Source organism: Culex pipiens, chromosome 3 (genome assembly GCF_016801865.2).
Source record: "Culex pipiens pallens isolate TS chromosome 3, TS_CPP_V2, whole genome shotgun sequence".
Classification (NCBI taxonomy): domain Eukaryota; kingdom Metazoa; phylum Arthropoda; class Insecta; order Diptera; family Culicidae; genus Culex; species Culex pipiens.
In genome coordinates this window covers 126,378,028-126,400,427 of record NC_068939.1, presented here as the reverse complement: position 1 = coordinate 126,400,427, position 22,400 = coordinate 126,378,028, and the positions used below count along the sequence as shown (strand labels likewise).

The 22,400-nt window shown below is 35.3% G+C and overlaps 2 protein-coding genes across 2 annotated transcripts in view; both read left to right on the top strand.

Annotated features, from left to right (window-relative positions):
• Window positions 1-22,400, top strand: part of LOC120414410 (semaphorin-5A) — a 340,087-nt gene that overhangs the window by 224,195 nt on the left and 93,492 nt on the right. The window lies entirely within an intron of this gene.
• LOC128093573 (uncharacterized) lies at window positions 16,236-19,362 on the top strand. The gene has a single exon (XM_052710950.1). It carries the CDS (start codon window positions 16,554-16,556, stop codon window positions 17,289-17,291), a length of 738 nt encoding a protein of 245 aa, XP_052566910.1. The 5' UTR covers window positions 16,236-16,553; the 3' UTR covers window positions 17,292-19,362.

The following is a 22,400-nucleotide window of genomic DNA, read 5'->3' as shown; positions in this document are numbered from 1 at the left end:
CAAGTCAACCTATGTGGAATCGGAAAGGGCATAAAATTTCCGATCTTTTGATACCCAAACATCTAGGTTTTCTTTAAAACCTACGTTTTTAAATACCTGGGCAAAAAGTAAGTTTGATCCACGAGAACAAAAATTACGAAATTCCATACATTTTTGGCAGGTTGCTCAAACGAAACCATAACAACGTTTTTGCTTAGGTATTTAAAAACGTAGGTTTTAAAGAAAACCTAGATGTTTGGGTATCAAAAGATCGGAAATTTTATGCCCTTTCCGATTCCACATAGGTTGACTTGTGAATCGTGGACCGGTTCGGATGCCGGCGGATTTTCCTACGACGTAATTCCGGGTTGGTACGAAATTCCAACGAAAAATCTATTCTATCGATACAAATACCCCCAAAACGGTGTTATACCCACTCCAAAATGTTTATTTAGCAATTATATGGTAATATATTGACATTTAGTTGAATTAAAAGTTTGCAAAATTAAGTTTAGATAAGTTTTATATAGAATTTCCAGAGTTATATAAACTTTTATACTAAGTAGTTAGTAAACTTTATATTCAATCCAAATTCTTTTTTTAATCAGTCAAGGATGCCTATTTGGAGTTGGGAGACTGGATTTATGGTGATTTGTCAACAAATAACATTATTTATGTTAATTTTTCGAAAGGTGTACATACTTTTTTTGCACCTTTTTTAATTTCGTAATAGTATTTGTTATATAACTTTTTATAGAAATCATCTTTTCATGAGCTTTTTGTAGCAAAATGTTTGGCATGAGTTTTTGAACAAAACGTAGTACTAGGTTCCAGTCAAACTTTAATTTTTTAACATGTTCCATCACAAAATGTGCATAGTGCCCAAGGGGTGTAAATACTTTTTTTACATACTGTAATTATGAAAAAAAAAACGATAAATAGGATAATTTAATTACTCTCTAAGTGTAAAATTTTTCTCAAGGAAAATAAGTTCAAATCACTAAACGGGAAAAAAGTTTCTAGGTTACAAGTTTTATACGTTATTAAAACAGAAATTAAAAAAAATCAGTTTTGAAGGCATTTTCAGATTTTTTTTTTAGAAGAATTATGTAAGTAAATAAGGATTTATTTACATAACCTTAAATTTATATTTAATTTATTAAAAATTAATAAATTTAAATATTTAATTGTTATTTTTTTAAATAAATCATTAAAAGAAACCTAGCCTAAATAATCGATTTACATATTAATTCAATTTGCTCAGAAGCACAGTGACTCTCAAAGTCACCTTGGATTTTTAAATAAAATTTCAAACGATTTTTTTAAAGCTCCATAAAGCCGGGTCCGGTGGTTCAGTGGTTAGCGTGGTAGCCTTTCACCCCAGTAAAGCCTGGGTTCAATCCCAGACGGACCCGGTGGCATTTTTCGAGACGAGATTTGCCTGACCACACCTTCTATCGGATGGGGAAGTAAAACGTCGGTCCATTTGCGTAAAAAGAGGTTTTGGGTGACTCACCACACAAAACCTTTGGACGCCTAGAAATGAGCAGAAACTTGCAACAGAGCCCACAAAAGACTCGGGGGTCGTTAAAGTGGATTGCTTTGCTTTTGATTTTGATTAAAGACGTACATGGACATCACGCCATGGCTGAAGGAGATTATTATTGCAAATCAATGTACCTGAAAATTTTATTCGTGGAAAGGACGTTAAGTGGTTCTTTTCAAATATCCTTGACTTAAAACATATTTTACCCAGGATTTTTTATTTATTTAAATTTCATAATTTTCGATATATTTTAAAGGAGGCGCGCGATACTTCTTGAATCTTCACCTCAAACGAAGCTTTATGAATGATCGTGCGCCTCCGGTAAAATATTTTCTAGGTCATATTTGCGTGGGACATATACATTATGAAAAAAATCTTACCGATTGAAAAAAAAAATCCTATCATTTTCATTATACTTTTTTCCATTATGTCCTTTGGAACAGAAATCTTGACATTCGTTCAACGATAATTTGCAATGATATCAAAATATTTTGCCCAAGGATCGATACTTTCAGATTTTTGTAGAGCAATAGTAAACATTAAAATAATCGATATATTTATCGTATTCAATGATAATTTCAAAATAAGTTGCATCCTTTTTGATATATTTTGTCAGTTTCAAATATTTTAAACGTGACACTTTGATTTTTTTGTACTTAGTTATAAACAAAATGCGCATGTTAAGTTCCAAGTAGTAGATTGTTATAATCGTTGATTATTTGATGGAAGAGTTATACTCTTAGCGAGTTTTTTTTTTTTTTAGATTTCCAAAAACAGTGATTATTACTTTTAATGTTTTTATGTACCTCGTAACTTTTTTTTCCTGAAAAATGATTTACTAAAAACCTCCAAAACATTCGCTATCGGGGAAAAAATAACTATGTGTGTACTTTTTTTCAGAATGAACTGGATTAAATTTGGTCAAATTTATATTGAAAAGGTACATAAATATAGGCAAAAGGATGCAGTCAAGAATCAATTGAATATTTCTGACTACAAAACCAATATTGTCTATTATTTTTTAAATTATGATACTACATACTTGGGTTAGAGAGGATTAAAAGGTTATGCTTTAGTGATAATAGCGAAATAAAACAATTAGAGCATTCCAATCACAATAAAAATGATTCAAAAACATAATGGCATCTGATAAATCTCTTTAAAAAAATGAAAAAAAGTGGCATCGCAGTGCATGCGACTTAAAAACAATTAAAAATATAAGAAGTCTTGTGAATTAACCTGCATTGTAATAAATTATGAACAATAATTAAAAATAATATTTTTTGTTGAATTTTAGATCACTCCGACTCCGACTCCGACTCCAGGTTGTCTAAAATTGTCGGCTCCGACTCCGACTCCGACTCCAGCTCCTAAAATTTAGCTGACTCCGACTCCGACTCCGACTCCAGCTGTTCAAGTTTTGACGACTCCGACTCCGACTCCGACTCCGGGTCCCCAAAAAGACCCGACTCCACCGACTCCGGCTCCGACTCCGACTCCGACTCCACAGCCCTGCTACATACTACCCCTGACTGTTTGGTATCGGTTCTGGCCAACTGTGGCCAATCCAGAACCGGTTCCAGGGGTACCCTAAACGGTTCCAATAATTGTCACGCTAGAAATCCGTCATGTTGCATATCAAACTTCATGAAATTGAAAGTTATGACCATCTGAGGTCATGCGGATGTCCTCTGACCCAACCTGGTCACTCCAGTACCGGTTACCGGTGGCCACTGAGGGACACTATCGGAATATGCAATGAACCCTATCATCCGACGTATCAAACTTCATGAAATTGAAAGTTATGACCATCTGAGGTCATGCCGATGTCCTCTGACCCAACCTGGTCACTCCGGAACCGGCTACCGGTGGCCACTGAGGGACACTATCGGAATATGCAATGAACCCTATCATCCGACGTATCAAACTTCATGAAATTGCAAGTTATGACCATCTGAGATCATGCCGATGTCCTCTGCAGTGCAGTTGTTCAAATAATTGTTTAATCTTTTTACAAATTTTGAATCTTTCGGACCACCGATCGAAAGACGAAAACGATTTTCCCATAAATAGATTATTATTTTGCTATTTTTTTAATCAGAAGAGCAATTCTCTACTAAAACTAGAAATGGATATTATTTGAATTTTCGGCAAAGTTGTAGGTATTGCTAAGGAATATCCACAAAAAAGGCAGACGGAAATTTTTTTATCCAAAATTTAATTTGCAATCGCAAAGTAGGGGAAATTCTCGTATCTTTGGCAGGTTAATCACTCGCACCTAATTCCATCCAATTTGCTGATTTTCACTATTTAAACAACTAAATTTGCAAAACTTTTGATATAAACTTGCTTGCTCACTTCTTATTGAGCTATTTATTACTCGATTTCAGTTGAAAACGCTTTTCATTAGCTTTAATTGAATGTCAAAGTTCTTACCTGCCAACATTAGAGGCACGCTGGAATTAGATGCTGTTCCCCTACACAATATTTTTTTATATAGGGCACCGTTTTCAAGATATAGCCACCAAAAGTTTGATTTTAGCGAAAAATTTGCAATTTTTAAATTTTTTTCTTAATATTTTTTTTTTTTTTGAAAGTTCAGAAAATTTTCTTAAGGTTCAGAAAATTTTCTGCATCAATATTGATGTTTTTAAATCGTGACTAACATTTCAAAAAGGCTTAATATAGAATGTTTTGTCCTTTTTTTTTAGTTTGCCTCAGACAAATTAAATTTTACATTAAAAAATAGGTGAAAAAAATCACATAAAAATATTAGATTTTTTCAAAAAACACTATTTTTTCAAAATTTCATAACTAAGCGGCAAAATTTTTGACCATAAATAAATATAAAAAAAAGTATTTCAAAAAATCTCGAAAACAAGAAAAAAGGTATTTTGGAAAATTTAGATAATTTTTTTCCATGTACCTATGTTTCTGGACATTCCCCAACAACACCTACAACTTTGCCGAAGACACCACATTGATCTGAAAATTAAGTCAAAAGTTACAGATTTTCGAATATATACGTACCACTTTTGTATGAACAGCTGCCAAAATTGTATGGAGACTTGTATTAGTGAACCAATTACACGAAATAGCTTATTTTGTCATAGGGAAGGCACCCACAAAGTTTGTGCCAAATCAAAAAATATTAAAAAATAAAAATGGTCGAAACCGTCCGATTTCGTAGAGAATTGCTGAGCATTCTGTGTGATAGGAAATTGTAGGTTATTTTTGAAGATTTTGAAATTTACAAAATAGTTTATTTAAAATGTTTTAAATCATGATAGTAGTTAGATATCATCTCTAAAAAGCAATAATACTGAGCTGAACCAGCCTCCGGCTGTTAGCTCATTAATAAAGATAAATAAATAAATAAATAATAAAAAGCAATAATGCAACATTCTTCTTCAATGTGACGTCAAAAATTCAACGAGAAAGAGCCAATTTTATTATGAGCATTAAATTTTCATAAAAAGTAGGAGCAAACAAAAATCTATTTGATTTAAAAAAATAAAATCAATTCGCGTCACTGTTTAAAAGAGTTTATTTAAAATCCAAACTCGATTAATTCACAAAAGAAACCATTATTTCCTAAATATCTATCGAATTAAGCTCCCTTTCACCCCAATAATAATTATCTCCCAAAGGTTCTCTTCCTCGATACTCCTTCCTGATCCAACAATCCCTGCAGGGGCGTACTCCACCGCATAATGTGCGTATAACAATCACCCACCATGTAAACTTGCCCCTGCCAGGCCTGCAATCATGACCCGCGAGTGCCTCATTAGAGTCGCAGCACGTGTCGTTCCGGGGTGTGAAAGTGCCCCGGAAGGGATTTTCGAACTTGCTTAGATTTTTCCTAAACTACTAAAGTGTGTAAATTTTGCGCAAACAATTACCGGACTCAACTTTCACTAAGCTCACTTTTTCTTTTCTTTTTCTTCTTCCAGGTAAGCAACTACTCAACGCCATCAGATTAGTTGGCAAAATGAAAACATGACTGTCTACTGCACCACCGCAGTCAAGGCCGTTTGAGGCGACGAACCCCCCACGCATTCCAGGTCCAGGTGTCTTGGCTGGTTAATGTACGACGGAGTACGCCACTGGCAAGTTGGTGGTTGCCCCTTAGGCAAACGGGGCTGATGATTTACAGGTATGATAAGTTGTGTTTGCCAACCTGCCCGCCATCAGTAGCATACAGTCAGTCACCTCTTCGAACTACAGTGGGAAGGACCGCTGATGACTAGGCGTTGGAGGGTTTGGACCTTTTTTGGACCTATTTAGACGTTTTGACGTTGTTTTGGACCTATTTGAACATATTGTTGGGCATAATTGGACTTTTTTTTAAACCTATCAAGTGTAAATCAAAACCAGAATATTTGACCTAAAAAAAGGGATCTATTGAAAAACTTACTCAAAACAATCGCCAACAATTGACACCTTACCCTACAAAGTTTAATCCAATGTTGTTCCTCCTTTTTTTCGGTCGATCCTCTCGAAACTTTGTGTTTGTCTTTTGGAAACCTCTGGCCCAACTCTCTTTAGTCAACGAGAAAGAGTGGGTTTGGTTGGCTGGTGCATTGTTTGTCCATTTTGCCCGAACGATGCTTCAAAATTGTCGGGAGACTTTGACGAAACGAAACGATGTGTGCAGTTGCAAGATAGATTGCAACTGGCCAGGAAAAAGAGTGAAAGCTGTCCGAGGCTCTGCTCAAATTGCTGTTGTTTTGATGACTGCTGGCTGCTGGCGATCTTGGCTTGTATACGTGGTTGGTTTCCAGTTTACATCCTTGCAAGAGTGACTACCGGGTTGGTTTGGCAGACGGTATGTGATTTTAATTATGATTTTGAGCTTTACTCGTTTTTAATTGATTCTGTAATTGGGAATTCCAACTATACAGGATACTTTCTTTATTTAGAAAGTGTTGCTGAAAGTTAAGAGTTACCTAGTTTTATTTTTTTGAGCAAAATGGTAAAAGTTGTTTAATCAAATCATTAATGGTTGAAAATGTTTTTAAATTTTAAAAAGCACACACAGAAAAAATCAATTCCCGTAATCGTGAATTGTGTTCATGAATTTGCGTACCACGAAGGAATTTATTCATAAATATGGTGCATTTGCATTATAAATGAGAATAAATTCCTTAGTGGTTCTCAAATTCATGAACACAATTCACAAATTCGGGAATTGTTTTTTTTCGTGTAACTATGTTTGTTCAAAGTCTCAATTAAAAACATTTTTTTGTTTGCTGTAGAAAATAAATGTTATTGTTATTGTCAATTATATTTTCCAGTATTTATCTGTCAATTTGTGAACATGTTGGGACTTTTCACAGCGCAAACTATTTTTAAATACTTTTTGTTTTAATTATTTCTAAATTTGGCCTGATTTTTTTTTATTTTTTGGATAAAGTTTTATAAATAAACTTCAGCTTGTTTGACATGTGTAGAGCGTTAGAATATAATGATGAAATCTATGGATAATGTTTCAAAACATTTATTTATGAATAAAATGTTTGTATTCCAATGCTATTTGTTAAGACCTGTAATCTAAAACAAAAATCTAATGTATTTTTTTGCCACGGCCAATAAAAAAATTCTCAGGTTTAGGAGTTCTTCAAAATTTTGCCGAAATATGTTAAGGTGAAGATGTTGATCATTTTCGAAGGAAATTAATCATCACTATAAAATATTCCGTATTAAATTCTATTTAACGAATTTCAGCACCAAAAGGAATCAGCATGTGCCGGTTGTTGCCTTCTTGAAGCCACTGAAAGAAGTTTTGATCTAATTCAATTGTGCTTCAAAAATTATATAATTTTGTGGGACAGTCATTGACGTCCACGTCCTGAAAAAACAAATGTACAATCAATTCAAAACTATTAAGAATACGTTATAAAACTTTTTCTTATAGTTTTTGGCAAATAACGCACTTTTGGACAATTTATTAAATTTTGGAACTACAGATCGAAAAATAGACGTTTTTTTTGGGTAAATCGTTGATGCATTTTGTGACACTTTTGCAGAAAAAACTATGAAAATTTAACTTGAAATTTTATGATGATTGACCAAATTTTAAATTTTGATGATTTTTTTAATATTATTTTTGCAAACAAATCGCTTAAATTTTAAACTATTTTTGTTTAACAATATTTTATTTAGCAGTCACCAAACTTAATAGTGCTTAAAATTTCTTTGTAACATTCATTTGAGTACTGAAATTCCATCTTTTCAGCACCTGTATCAAAAAGTAGTGTTTTTCGTTACTCTTTTTGGTTTTTTTACACTGGAACGCCCAACGCATGTCCAACTTACATGGACGCCCAAGCCTCGCAAAAAAAGTGGAACGCTAACTTCAACTTGCTGGTTCACGGGCATTACTCAACTAATCGTAACGATTCTTCTTTCTAGTTCTTCACGAGTTTTCAGAATTTACAAAAAAGTTTTTTGAAAAAGTTATGATTTTGACCATTTTTTACCAGTTTTTTTTAAATTTTTAACCCCAAAAACTCAATCGTTTGCTTTTGAAAGTATTTTTTTCTGAATGTTCAGCTAATTTTGCAAAAGAATGACCCCTTGGACGATTGTTGTGGCTGGTGCACTGCTTGTATGTGGGGATTCTTCGAAAATAAAAAAATAAAACAAATCGGATACAAAAAAAAATCTGATTCTCGCAATGCAAGAGTCACAACAATCGTCCAAGGGGTCATTCTTATGCAAAATTAGCTGAACTTTCCGAAAAAAATACTTTCAAAAGCACACGATACAGTTTTGGGGGTTAAAAATTCGAAAAAAAAACTGGTCAAAAATGGTCAAAATCATAACTTTTTAAAAACTTTTTTCTAAAATTCTGATAACTCGTGAAGAATACATGCAAACCCCTTATATCTATACATCCAAATTTTTGTTTTTGTCTGCTCTACAACTTTGTAGAACATTGTTACACTCTAAAATGTAACCCTGCAAAGTTAGAAAAAATACGTTTTTTTAAAATAAAAATTTTTGTTCTAAATGAAAAAAATAACCCTTCTGGGTTATTTCAGATTCGAAAAGTACATTAAATTTCCCATAAAATGACATGTCTCACGATTTTTGACAGTTGAGTTTTTGATGAAAAATACGTTTTTTCGGAATTGTGAGAACGCCATCAAATCGGGCGTCTAATTTTACGCAAATGTCCCTATGACACCAAATTTCTATCTCTTCACGGTTGCGAGCTACAAATCATTGAAAAACGTGTCTTAGTAAAAAACCAGAAAAATTCAAGGGGTCGTACCGCCCCACCGTTACAGAATATCGAAAAATGGATCTCGGATTCGTGATCAGGAACCAAAATAACCCCTTAGAGCAAAGTTTTACGTAAATCGAAGAGGGATTGTGTAACAAATCACTGGAAAGAAGAATCATCTTGATTGGTTGAGTTATGCCCGAGAACAATTAAGTTGAAATTACCGTTCCAACTTTTTTGGAGCCTTGGGCGTTGGAATGTTAAATAGTAGTTTATGAAAAAAGTTGTTGTTAAAAAAAATCAGCAAAAGTCGTACAAGAATTGATAAAAACGACCAGTGTTAAAAAATCCTTTTTTTTCAACGAGGTGAATTCAAAATAATTTTAATTTTCAATTTCAGAAAACAACATTTAAAATGGCGTCAAGACAAGTGTCAAATTTCAAAATAGTATCGAAAAGTATTACTTTAAAATTTGATTTAATTTTTCAGGACTTCAAAGCTATCAAACTCAAATTTCCAGAGTTCAAACAGAAAGGATCCATATCAAAATTGCTCCGATTCGGCTCAAAGTTGGTATGGGGATCCCTGACCAAAATATCTAAATCCGTATTTTGTGTATCGCGATAAGAGCGCTCCTATTCGAAATAGGGTGGCCCAAAAAATATGCTGTTTTCGTCGATTTTCCGAAAATCGACGAAAACAGCAAAACATTTTTTTGAAAAAAAAACTTATCTCCAGAACGGCTAAACCAATTTTAGAGCGCATTTTCGGGTACTCAAATTTTTGGAACTGAAATACGCAACTTTGGGTACCCGAAAGAGTATAGGTCATCGCTTAACCCTCTACAACCTAACCCCGCCTTTAAACGGGCTTCGATCTGAAAAATCGCAAAAATTCCATTTTCAACCAATTTTTAATCTTTAAAATGCATTGGAAAGAAGAACTCTTGAACTTTAAGAAAATTTTAGGGTTGGAAGTTTTACATGTTTTATGTGACTTTGCCAATGTTTTTTAAAATGTCATTTTTTAGGGGTCAGCTTTGGCTGTGTTTTTTATTAACATTTTCTTTATTTTAAGTATTTTTTCTAGTGTCCCACACTATGTCTCTACGCATTTGTTAACAATATAAATGATAATGGCACTATTCTATAGCAGAAAAAGTGAAAAACAAGTAAAAAATTGTAAAAGTGACTGTAAAAACATGAAAAAATTAGATAGGCAGAATGTAATCATAGGAGGTGTTAGAAAAGGCCAAATACTACCAAAAACAAACATAAACTAAACAAGATAAATGAAAATTAAAATACTAAAAATAAAACAAGAAAAACATAAAACAAGAAAAGTGAAGTTTTTCGTAGAACAAAAGTTGCTCAAAATGACCTCCTGAACACGGGAAAAATAAAAATTTTCGAAAAAAAAATTTGGGCAGTAGAGGGTTAAATTTTGTAACTGTCGCCGATTTAGTGAAAAAGTTGATTTTTACTCGCTTTCGTAATTTTTCCGTTTGTGTTTTTAATTTAAAGAAATCATTTAAAAATATTTCAGACATGAGCTCTTTTGACCCGAGATCTTCAAATCAGCAAATATAAGTTTCTTAGGACCTTTTCAAATGTTCATCTTGTGTTTTCGGACCTCAACACATTTTTCCTAAAACGCCCAACTAATAACCTTTTCTAATTTGAAGCAAGGCTCTATAAAATTGATGCAGCCGTTCCGGATATATGATATTATTTTTTATATGTTTTTTTTTTTGCGTAAATCGTCGAAAAAGGCATTTTTTAGACCACCTTATTCAATTTTTTTTTTTTTTGCAACGCAATGATCTGAAATTGGTTCAGCCGTTCTGGAGAAATGTCTTTTTTTTTTTCAAAAAATTGTAAAAAATAAGGACCACCTTAATCACCAAACAAATAAATACTAATTATTTTGGCCATGGCCTTTCATTGAAAATTTGAGCCAAATCGGAGCACTTTTGATCTGGTCCTGCTGGTTTGACGTGGAATCGCTGATATATTGACGACGTCGTGCTATCTTGTCGCACCCGCCATTTTGACGTTTCGAGAAAAACGCGTTTTAATGTTGACCTTGAATTAACAAAAACTAGAGCAGGCAATGTAAACAATAATAAACACGTTTTGTTTGGCTGTCCATTCTGTGCATCGTCCCGAAGTTTGGTAGAATTTGGTTGCTGGAGTCCCGAGTTATAAATACAAACCTTAACGGTAGTCTGACTTTAACGTGCGTCAAACGCGTTCTGACCTGAAATCCCTTCAGCCAGTTGTCGCACTTACATCAATTTTCAGGGAGTGACAAGATAGCACGACAAGATTGAATCTTCTTTCATATGTAAAGTGACAAAAATGCACGAAGTTTTTTCGGATTTCGTTGAATATCTCAGGATTGAAATCAAATTTTGGGGATCTGTGAAGATCAAAAGGTGAGGCATTGTGAGCTACACAAAATGGCGTTCTTAACTCAGTTTGGACCAAAATCGCGTACGACAAGTAAGCACGACGGCGACGATATTGTATAATTTGAGTTCCCATACCTAACCTGACACATGCTGAAACTTTTTGATTTGTAAATCACTCAAATTCTACCGCTATTCTAAATAAACTCAAAGAATTGTGTTTGCCGCTCATCTATCTCAGTTGGTGAGTTATTATAAAGATCAAATCAATTTTTTTTATGGTTTTTTTCGTCCTACTATTGATTTCCATATTAATTTGTTCTCAGCGCTAGCCCCTCTCCCCTATCCACGCACACCGGACTGGAAATGCGAATTTATTATTTTTTATTCAGTAAGATATTAAAACATTTTATTGCCGTCCTTTTTGGCCGCGGGCTCCTTTCGTCCACATGCGTTCTGCCGTCGCAGAGATAAACGAGTGTGATAAAAATTAAATGATTTCGCCCAAGATCGTACATTAAAATTTTAATACTCATAATGTCGCTTTAGTGCTTTCAGGAAAGCGGGGAGGAGGTTGAGCGAATTCGTTATCGTTTCTGAACGGCAAGTCGAATCTCGATGATGAATTCATTTCTCGCGAGAATCGCACGATACCAATCGTCGGAACTCCCCGAACTTGGGTTAGCAGCCCTAATTCGACCTTATTAGGCTCAATTACAGCTTCCCCCGACGGGGAAGAGAACCTTGTTGCCGTGATTACTACCGAACTCTAATGGTCTTCCCCTTTGAAGCGAGTACGGTTGAAGGGACGTGAGAACTGCAGTTTGAACCGCCAACACGCCATCTCCGAAGCAATTTCCTCAATTGGCATCACGAGACTTACTGCTTGTTTGGGGCTGCAAGAGCTGGAACCAGAACATTAAGGTGCATCGCAATGACACTGCCGACTAGGGAGTTGGGAAGTGGCGCTTTTACAGAAGGGCGAAGAACTCTAAATTGACGCAATGATTTGTTAAGTTGAAAAGACGGCTCTCAACCTTAAATATGGTTGCAAAGAGAAGAAAAAACTCTCAAACTGGTAGTAACACGATTCAGTTTACGAACTGGGAGGATTTTGCTCTCAGGTTTATTTTAAAGTTTACAAGTGCAAAAAATTATTGGGATTCGAGCCCAGATTAATCAGTACCTTGTCTCTGCAGTATCTGTATCACTACTCGATGCGAAGATGAGGATCAGGCGATAATTTGAGAGAATTACTCTCTCAGTGTAACCATATTCCTCTCAAACGAAATCGAGGGCATTTTACTCTCAACTTTCTGTTGTGGCTGTTTGGCATCAGATTAACCAATATTCTCAGAAGTAATTACAAACATGATTCATGAGATCTACTAAAATTACAAATTCCCAAACTTTCAATTGACTACTCTCCCCTAAACATACCCGATTGTGACCTTGATGGCCAAGATGGCTGCTTCTGCTGTTGCGGCCACTTTGCCGTAAAAACGAAGGGCGGGGTCCAACAAGGAGTCGCGATGTCTTGTAATCCGCAAATTTAAATCTCCACTCCCCTGCATTGTGATCAGCTGGGCTGAAGAAGAGGTGGTCCGATGGTGACCAGCGGCAGAGGTGGGTCTCACATATCACCTTAATCAGCAATTAGGCAGAGCCCGTGACTCACAGCGACATCGTCAAGTCGAGTCCGCAGAAGACTCTCGGGAGGGCGGTTGGTTGAACAGGGGTCGCGATTGGAAATGATCGAAGGGTTTGGGGGACGATGGGGTCAGGTAGACTGACCGATTCTTCAAAAACCTTGAAATTTGACATTTTGACCTAACAGATCTTCGGAGCCGTAAGATCTGTCAGGTCAAAATGACTTACCTCAAGAAATCCCACCTTACCCCGTAGTTCCCCTCACCGCCAGCTGCATCGTGGCGCATAATTCACCGATCATTAGATTAGTTCCCGATATGTGACGGGTACAGGATCGTTTGGCCTGCCCCCTCCCCTCGCGACCTCTCTCCGTGCGAACTGAAGCCGCCTGGCCGGTTCCGTAATTACATTAATCATACATTTCTTCAATCACATAAATCTCGATAACGCTTTGCGGCACCTCCTTTCCTTCTCCGTATGGCGGAGAGCTGGGGATGTAAACGCCGCCATTCCGAACCGGAGTCGGGGTCGAACTCACCGGGCTGACCGGGTGCAAACGCAATTACGAGCGCGCGATTAGAGTTGACCGAGGGTTGTTCCACGAGGTGGGGGTGGTCAGATCTGTTGAATTGGATTCAACAGAGATACAGGAAATTCAAAAGATTCAATAGATTCAAGAGATTCCAGAGATTGCAGAGATTGCAGAGATTCAACAGATTCAAGAGATTCAAGAGATTTAAGAGATTCAAGAGATTCAAGAGATTCAAGAGATTCAAGAGATTCAAGAGATTCAAAAGATTCAAGAGATTCAAGAGATTCAAGAGATTCAAGAGATTCAAGAGATTCAAGAGATTCAAGAGATTCAAGAGATTCAAGAGATTCAAGAGATTCAAGAGATTCAAGAGATTCAAGAGATTCAAGTAATTTAAGAGATTCAAGAGACTGAAGAGATTAAAGAAAATTCAAGAGATTCCAAAAATTCAAGATATTCTAGAAATTCATAAGATTCAAGAGAATCAAGAGATTCAAGAGATTCAAGAGATTCAAGAGATTCAAGAGATTCAAGAGATCCAAGAGATTCAATAGATTCAAAAGATTCAAAAGATTCAAGAGATTATAAAATTCAATAGATTCAAGAGATTCCAGAGATTGCAGAGATTGCAGAGATTCAACAGATTCAAGAGATTCAAGAGATTTAAGAGATTCAAGAGGTTCAAGAGATTCAAGAGATTCAAGAGATTCAAGAGATTCAAGAGATTCAAGAGATTCAAGAGATTCAAGAGATTCAAGAGATTCAAGAGATTCAAGAGATTCAAAAGATTCAAGAGATTCAAGAGATTCAAGAGATTCAAGAGATTCAAGAGATTCAAGAGATTCAAGAGATTCAAGAGATTCAAGAGATTCAAGAGATTCAAGAAATTCAAGAGATTCAAGTAATTTAAGAGATTCAAGAGACTGAAGAGATTAAAGAAAATTCAAGAGATTCCAAAAATTCAAGATATTCTAGAAATTCATAAGATTCAAGAGATTCACGAGATTCAAGAGATTCAAGAGATTCAAAAGATTCAAGAGATTCAAGAGATTCAAGAGATTCAAGAGATTCAAGAGATTCAAGAGATTCAAGAGATTCAAGAGATTCAAGAGATTCAAGAGATTCAAGAGATTCAAGAGATTCAAAAGATTCAAGAGATTCAAGAGATTCAAGAGATTCAAGAGATTCAAGAGATTCAAGAGATTCAAGAGATTCAAGAGATTCAAGAGATTCAAGAGATTCAAGAAATTCAAGAGATTCAAGTAATTTAAGAGATTCAAGAGACTGAAGAGATTAAAGAAAATTCAAGAGATTCCAAAAATTCAAGATATTCTAGAAATTCATAAGATTCAAGAGATTCACGAGATTCAAGAGATTCAAGAGATTCAAGAGATTCAAGAGATTCAAGAGATTCAAGAAATTCAAGAGATTCAAGTAATTTAAGAGATTCAAGAGACTGAAGAGATTAAAGAAAATTCAAGAGATTCCAAAAATTCAAGATATTCTAGAAATTCATAAGATTCAAGAGAATCAAGAGATTCAAGAGATTAAAGAGATTCAAGAGATTCAAGAGATTCAAGAGACTCAATAGATTGAAGAAATTCAAGAGATTCAAAAAAAATCCAAAGATTCAACTCAAAATTCCCAAAATCTTAAGCATCCCTAACCCTGCTGCTACACCACCAATCAACCGCGAGGTCCCCGCGTATCGTCATCATCGACATCATCAGGTACAACCGGTGGCCCCTAGAGGTCTCTCCCCCTTGTGTGTGCCATATTGTACGTAGTCGAGTCGTCGGCTGATATGCACTTTAGTTGCTGCCGCACAGATCAGAAATTTATCTGAATCGGCTATCTTTTTTTTTCTTCAGCAGGCAAGTTGAAATATTGTTGTGGCGACTTGAAGTGCACGTGGAATAAGTAGAAAAGGGGGGAGGGGGAAGTTAATACGTGTGGAAACATACTCGGGCTTAAAGGTCCAAAACAATGCACCATATGATTAGGGAGAGCGTTTTGAGAAGCGCACGCGCGCGCACGGGCATAGGAAATGCTTAATTTGCTGGATTTATGAGCAACTTCATTATCGTTGCCCTTTTCACCGCAGACCACGACTTTTGTTGTTCAAGTTGATGGCAGCTCGGAGAGCACAGTGGAAAATGAATCTTCCAGTGATTTAGTTTTAAAATGCAAGTTTGCAGAAACAATTTAAAGTAAGAATATTTCTCATCTAGAAATTTTCATTTCCCTGCCATTTTGGATGCTGATGAACTTGATTTTCAAATAAATGTAAACATAAAAATCTTTTCATAATAGTTCAAAAATCATAAAATATAACATTCTTCCATGAACTCTTCAGATTTAAAAACAATAAATCTATAAGAGCGTCCTTTTATTACGTAACTCAAAAAATGGATTTTTGGACGGTCTATACAAGCCAGATTACACATGTCGCCATTTTGATTTTTCTGCGCTAAAATTTAGTACACATTTAGTGCTATTTAGTGCCCTATACCTCAGATTTAGTGCCCTTATAGTTTCCATATAAATTGCCATACAAAATTTGAAATACAAATCAGATTACACATGTCGCCATGTTCATTTTTTGTGCTAAAATTTAGTGCTCATTTAGTGCTATTTAACGCCCTATTCCTAAGATTTAGTGCTCTCATAGTTTCCATACAAATCGTCATACAACAAAGTTCAAAAGTCAGATTACAAAAGTCGCTATTTTGAATATTTTTGTACTAAAATTAAGCGCTCATTTAGTCCAATTTTGAACCCTATTCCTCAGATTTAGTGCCCTTATAGTTTCAAAAAGAAACACCACGTTCAATAGTCAAATTACACTTTTTGGTTATTTTTTCGAACTAAAATAATGTGCTGTGGGATGTGCTCAGATAAAGAGTGACTTTATTGTCTGTGATTCGGATGAAGATTTAACCGAGTTTAAACCGGATTTCTGACCGTATCGTGTTTTGGAGTTGTGAAGTTCTATCCGAAGCAGCTGTGGTTCCTGGAGTACGCGCTGATCGTCTACTAGTTGTGGAGTTGTGGGCGATAAAGTTTTGCCGAAACGAGCCATCATCTTCTACCCCAGGCCACGCCATTTTGCTACGATAAATCTTCTAGTGGCACTCACGGTTCATCTCTCGTTCACCCGCTGATACACACACTACTTTGATCAGAATCAAAACAAAACCAACGATGAGCTTCAAGCGATCGAGGGAAGACTTGACCAAATCAGAATCGGAGGATGAGCCGGTTCAATCCCTGGACCAGCTCTTTTCTCGAATGAAATCTATGTTTGAGGAAACCAACGAGAGGATTGAATGCTGTAAGACGGATCTGCAGTCTGAATTTGCTGTTCTTCGCGACGACATGCAGCAGTTCAAAGACGAATGCACCAACAATGTCAACAAGCTGTCTGCTGAACTATCCAAAACCCAGGACAACGTCAGCCTCAATTATGAACGGATCCTCATTTGCGGTAAACTAAACGATCTGCTGCTGTCTGGTGTGCCGTACCAGTCATCGGAAAACATCTCAAATTACGTTAGGAGTGTTTCGCTTGCCCTGGGTTACAGCGATCAAGATCGTCCGTTGATATACACAAAAAGGCTGGCTCGTCTTCCAATCGCTGACGGCGCTGCTCCCCCGTTGCTGCTCCAGTTTACCTTCAGAGCTGCACGAGATGAATTTTACCGACGATATCTCTCATCGCGCAACCTGTCGCTGTCACACCTGGGCTTCACGATCAACAAGCGGATCTACCTAAACGAAAATCTGACGGAACTGGCAAGAGCAATCAAAGGGAGTGCTCTTAAGCTGAAGAAGGATGGCAAACTGCACAGTGTTTTCACCAAGGATGGATTCGTGCAAGTGAAAACCCGTGCGGAGGATGAAGCTCGGCCAGTACTCTCAATGGAGCAGCTGACCAACTAACCCTTTCCTTAAAGCGCTCTCTCTTCCTTCCTACAACATCCATGACTCCCATCCTTAATCCCGGTGTTTTCATCCTTCCTGAAAGTTAAACCTCTCCTGAACAAGCTTTTCTTTTTTCCTTCCAAGTTAATCCGTGACTCCTATCCTTAGTTAGTCCATGACTCCTTCCTTCGTGCAAGTCTTACGTTGCTGTACTATTTCTGGATGCTGTGAACGTGCTGTTGGTGTGCTGGGAACGCTGCTGCTGTTTTGGATGCTGTTGCTGTACGAGTGCTGTTGAACCCTGCTGCTGCTTGCGGCGGTTTTTTTTTTGCAATTCTGACCCGCTGAGGACTGCCCTTAAGTATAATTCTTCCGTCTATCCCTTTCAACACTACCCTTCTCTATTCTACCCTATTCATTTTGCGCTATTCTTCATGAATCACACCTTGGTAGAAGTTGTAATAATTGGCTTATATAATGATTATAATAATGATTGACGATCACTCTTTATTGTTTTGCTTTGTTAATTTCAAAATGCCAACCTGGAATATGCATTTACCGTTAATTCCGTCATTTGTTCGCGATGTTGGCTAATAATGGTTTAGCTCCGAATACAAATCAAAGCTCGTCCATTCCTCGTATTGTGATGAACTGTGCAATGGAATCTGATAAGCTCAACATATGTCATTTAAATGTCCAAAGTTTATGTGCGAGAGGTTTGAGCAAGCTTGAAGAATTTAAGCAATGTTTTACTAATAGTAAAGCGAACATTATTTGTGTTACTGAATCTTGGCTTACTGAAAAAATTGAAGATGAATTAATATCCCTTGATGGATACAAATTAGTAAGACATGATAGAAACAAGCAAACTCGTGGAGGTGGTATTTGTGTGTATTTTAAAACGGGTATTAACTGCAAAATTTTGTCATGTTCCAAAAATGAATCAAATAATATAACTGAATTCATGCTTTTTGAGATGGAAATTGCAGGTGAAAAAGTTTTACTTGGTGTTTTCTATAATCCCCCGAGAGTTGATTGTTCAACTGTTCTTTCTCAAAAGCTAGCAGATCATTCTCTACATTACAACAAAATAATTTTTATAGGTGATTTCAATACTGATATCAGAAAATCTTGTACTATTACAGACAATTTTCTAAATGTTACTGATACCTATGGATTAAGTTGCATAAATACTCAACCTACTCATTTTCATTATGGAGGAAGTTCAATTGATCTCCTTCTAACAAATGATCCAGATTTTGTTCTAAAATTCAATCAAGTTTCTGCTTCGTGTTTTTCGAGACATGACATAATATTCTCAACTTTAAATCTGAACACATCAAATACATCAAACTTTAGTTTATTTAGAAATTATAACAAAATTAATTTTCAAGCCTTAGATCATGCTGTGGCTTCTATAAATTGGAATCTATTGTATTCAATCACTGATTCTGAAATTGCTCTTGATTTCTTTAATGTAAATATTAAACAACTTTTTGAAAATTTTGTTCCTTTATGTAAATATATACCAAGAAAAAACCCATGGTTCAACAATGACATACTCAAAGCTATGATTGAAAGGGATCTGGCTTATGGCTTATGGAAAGCGGATAGAAGTACTTTAAGGTTTGATGAGTTTAAAAGGCTTCGGAATAGGGTTACTAACTTAATCAATATTGCCAAATCAAAATACGTCGCTAATCGATTAAACACTGCAGAATCCAGTAAAGTTCTCTGGAAGAAACTTAAAGTTATTAATGTCAAAAGTAAACAACCTCGTGTAGAGCAATTTTTGAATTCAAACAATGAAATAAATTACCATTTTAGTTCTAATTTTACGCAAGATAATACGCCTCCTCATACCTTGCTGCCAAATAACAATGGCTTTAAATTTTCAACGGTAGATATAAATGATGTTATCCTAGCGCTTAGTTCTATGAAGTCCGATGCTATCGGTCTTGACCAAATACCACTTAAATTTATTAAGCTAATATTACCTTTAATTGTAGATAAAATAACATATATTTTTAATTTAGCCATTTCAACTTCAAAATTTCCAAGAGCTTGGAAGTCAGCAAAAATTATACCAGTTAAGAAGAAACCAAGAAGTCTAGCCTTGGACAATTTGCGCCCCATTAGTATTTTACCTGCTCTTTCAAAAGTTTTTGAAAAAATTTTGAAAGCTCAAATACAAACTTATCTAAATAACTTTGATTATTTACATAGATTTCAATCTGGATTTAGATCTAAACACAGTACAACTACAGCGTTACTTAAAGTGCATGATGATATACTAAAAGTTATAGATCGCAAAGGAGTAGCACTTTTATTGTTTATAGATTTTTCCAAAGCGTTTGATCGCATTTCTCACTCTAAATTAATTAACAAACTATCATTAAAATATAACTTTTCTATAGAAGCTGCTAAACTAATTCAGTCTTATTTAACAGGAAGATCTCAATCTGTTTTGTCTGGCGGCACTTTATCTGTTCCCGTTGATATCATTTCTGGAGTACCTCAAGGTTCAATTCTTGGTCCAATTTTATTCTCACTTTTTATAAACGATCTTCCAACCGTTCTCAAGAATTGCATGATTCATATATTTGCTGACGACGTTCAACTGTATTTAGCTTCAAATTCTCGGCCCGTCACTGAAATGGCAAGGCTTTTAAATGATGATTTGTGTGAAATTCTCCGCTGGTCTACCCGTAATTTGTTGCCGATCAATCCTTCTAAAACCAAAGTCATGTTCATTTCTCGGAACAGACGAGTTTCTACCCTACCTGAGATTTTTCTTGAACAAAATATTATTGAATATGTAACTGAGGCGTCTAATCTTGGAATAATAATGCAAAATAATCTTGAATGGGATTGTCATATAAATGGGCAATGTAGAAAAATCTACAACGGCCTCAGGCATCTAAGAATGACTTCAAGTATGTTGCCAATACAAACAAAGCTCAAACTGTTCAAATCTCTCCTACTTCCGCATTTTATGTATGGTGATGTACTTTTTCTTAATGCTGCAGCTAATTCTATTAATAAATTACGTGTTGCCTTAAACGCGTGCGTACGTTATATCTATAATCTATCAAGATATGACAGGGTTTCTCACCTCCAGCATAATTTACTTGGCTGTTCTTTTAATAACTTTTATGAGCTTAGGTCATGTCTTACTCTGTTTAAAATAATTAATACTTCTACCCCTAGATATCTAGTTGATAAACTTTTAAATTCTCGCAGTACACGAACAAGAAATTATATAATACCACAGCACAGATCATCACATTACAATGAAAGCTTTTTTGTTAGGGGCGTTGCTAATTGGAACCAGCTTCCTATCTCCATTAAAAATATACATTCACCGATTGAGTTCCGAAAAGAATGCATAAACTGGTTTGGCATGAGAAATTAACAAGCGCTGTTAGTGGTTAAGTTGGCAAAGCCATATAATAATAAGAAGAACTACACACTCTCGAACTCTAATTGTAGTAATTGAAAAGGAGCAGTCCTTACTCTACATGTATAAATAAATAATGAAATTAATAAAATTTGGTGCTCATTTAGTACTATTTAGTGCCCTATTACTCAGATTTAGTGCCCTCATAGTTTCTATACAAATCGCCATACAAAGTACAAAAGTTAGATTACAAATGACGTGATTTGAATATTTTTTCGTGCTAAAATGTAGTGCTCATTTAGTGCTATTTAGTACCCTATACCTCAGATTTAGTGCCTTTATAGTTTCCACACCTATCACCATACAAAGTTCAAAATACAAGCCAGATTACAATTGTCGCCATTTTGTTTTTTTTTTTTGTGTTAAACTTGTGCTTTTAAGCGCTCTATTCCTCAGATTTAGTGCCCTAATAGTTTCTATACAAATAGTCATACTACAAAGTTCAAAAGTCCGATTACACATGTCGCTATGTTGAATATATTTTGTGCTAAAATTTGGGGCTCATTTAGTGCCATTTAGAACCCTATTCCTCAGATTTAGTGCCCTCATAGTTTCCAAATGAAACACCATGTTCAATAGTTAAATTACACATGTCACTCTTTTTGATTATTTTTTCGAACTAAAATTTGGTGCTCATTTAGTACTATTTAGTGTCATATTACTCAGATTTAGTGCCCTCATAATTTCTATACAAATCGCCATACAAAGTTCAAAAGTCAGATTTAACAAGTCGCCATTTTGAATATTTTCTCGTGCTAAAATTTAGTGCTCATTTAGTGCTATTCAGTGCATTATTTCTCAGATTTTGTGCCCTCATAGTTTCCATACAAATCGCTATTCAAAGTTCAAAAGTCAAATTACACATGTTGCTATTCTGCGAAAATTTTGAGCTCATTGAGTGCAATTTTGTGCCCGATATCTTAGATTTAGTGCTCAAGAAAAACACCCAAAAGAGAACCTCACAGAAAAAAAATGATGTTAACATCATTGAAATGGTGACAGATTTTGTGGCGAAAAAAATGTATAATATTACATCAGGAGTTGATGAATATTCATCAGTTTTTTTTGATAAATATTCATCAAGTTCACATTTTTACACATTTTTTATGTAATATTACTCAAAAAAGAGTTAATATTCAACCTACAAAATTTTTAACTTTCAAATATTTAACTTTTTTTTTGCTGCAGTTATTGGTATGGAAGAAATTCGTTTTTTCTGTAATTAAACTGATTTAGTGCCTTCGTCTAATTGTAAGTATCGAGCTAAAAATGACTTTTTCTTAAAATTTCAACTTTATTTAACATAATTTTACATTTGAATGATTTAGTGCCTTCAACTGAGTGCTGATGTCAGAGGCTGGAAAAATCATATGATTCTTTACAATTATATTTTTACTCCAAAGTGAAATTCAATACTTCACAATCAAATATTTTTTCAACTATGAAAATTTCTATGCAAGATTACGCAATCTTCGATTATTAATTAATATCTAAGAATTTAAGAAATTCGTGTCATTTCATTTCATCCAAACTCCACAGCTGAAAATTTAAGATTTCATGTTTTTAATAAAATCAATATTTTTCAAATAGCTTTTAACAGTGCCCGCCGATAACAACCTGCCTAGGAGTTCGAGTTCCTTCAACGTGCCATACGTGACCATAGCCGA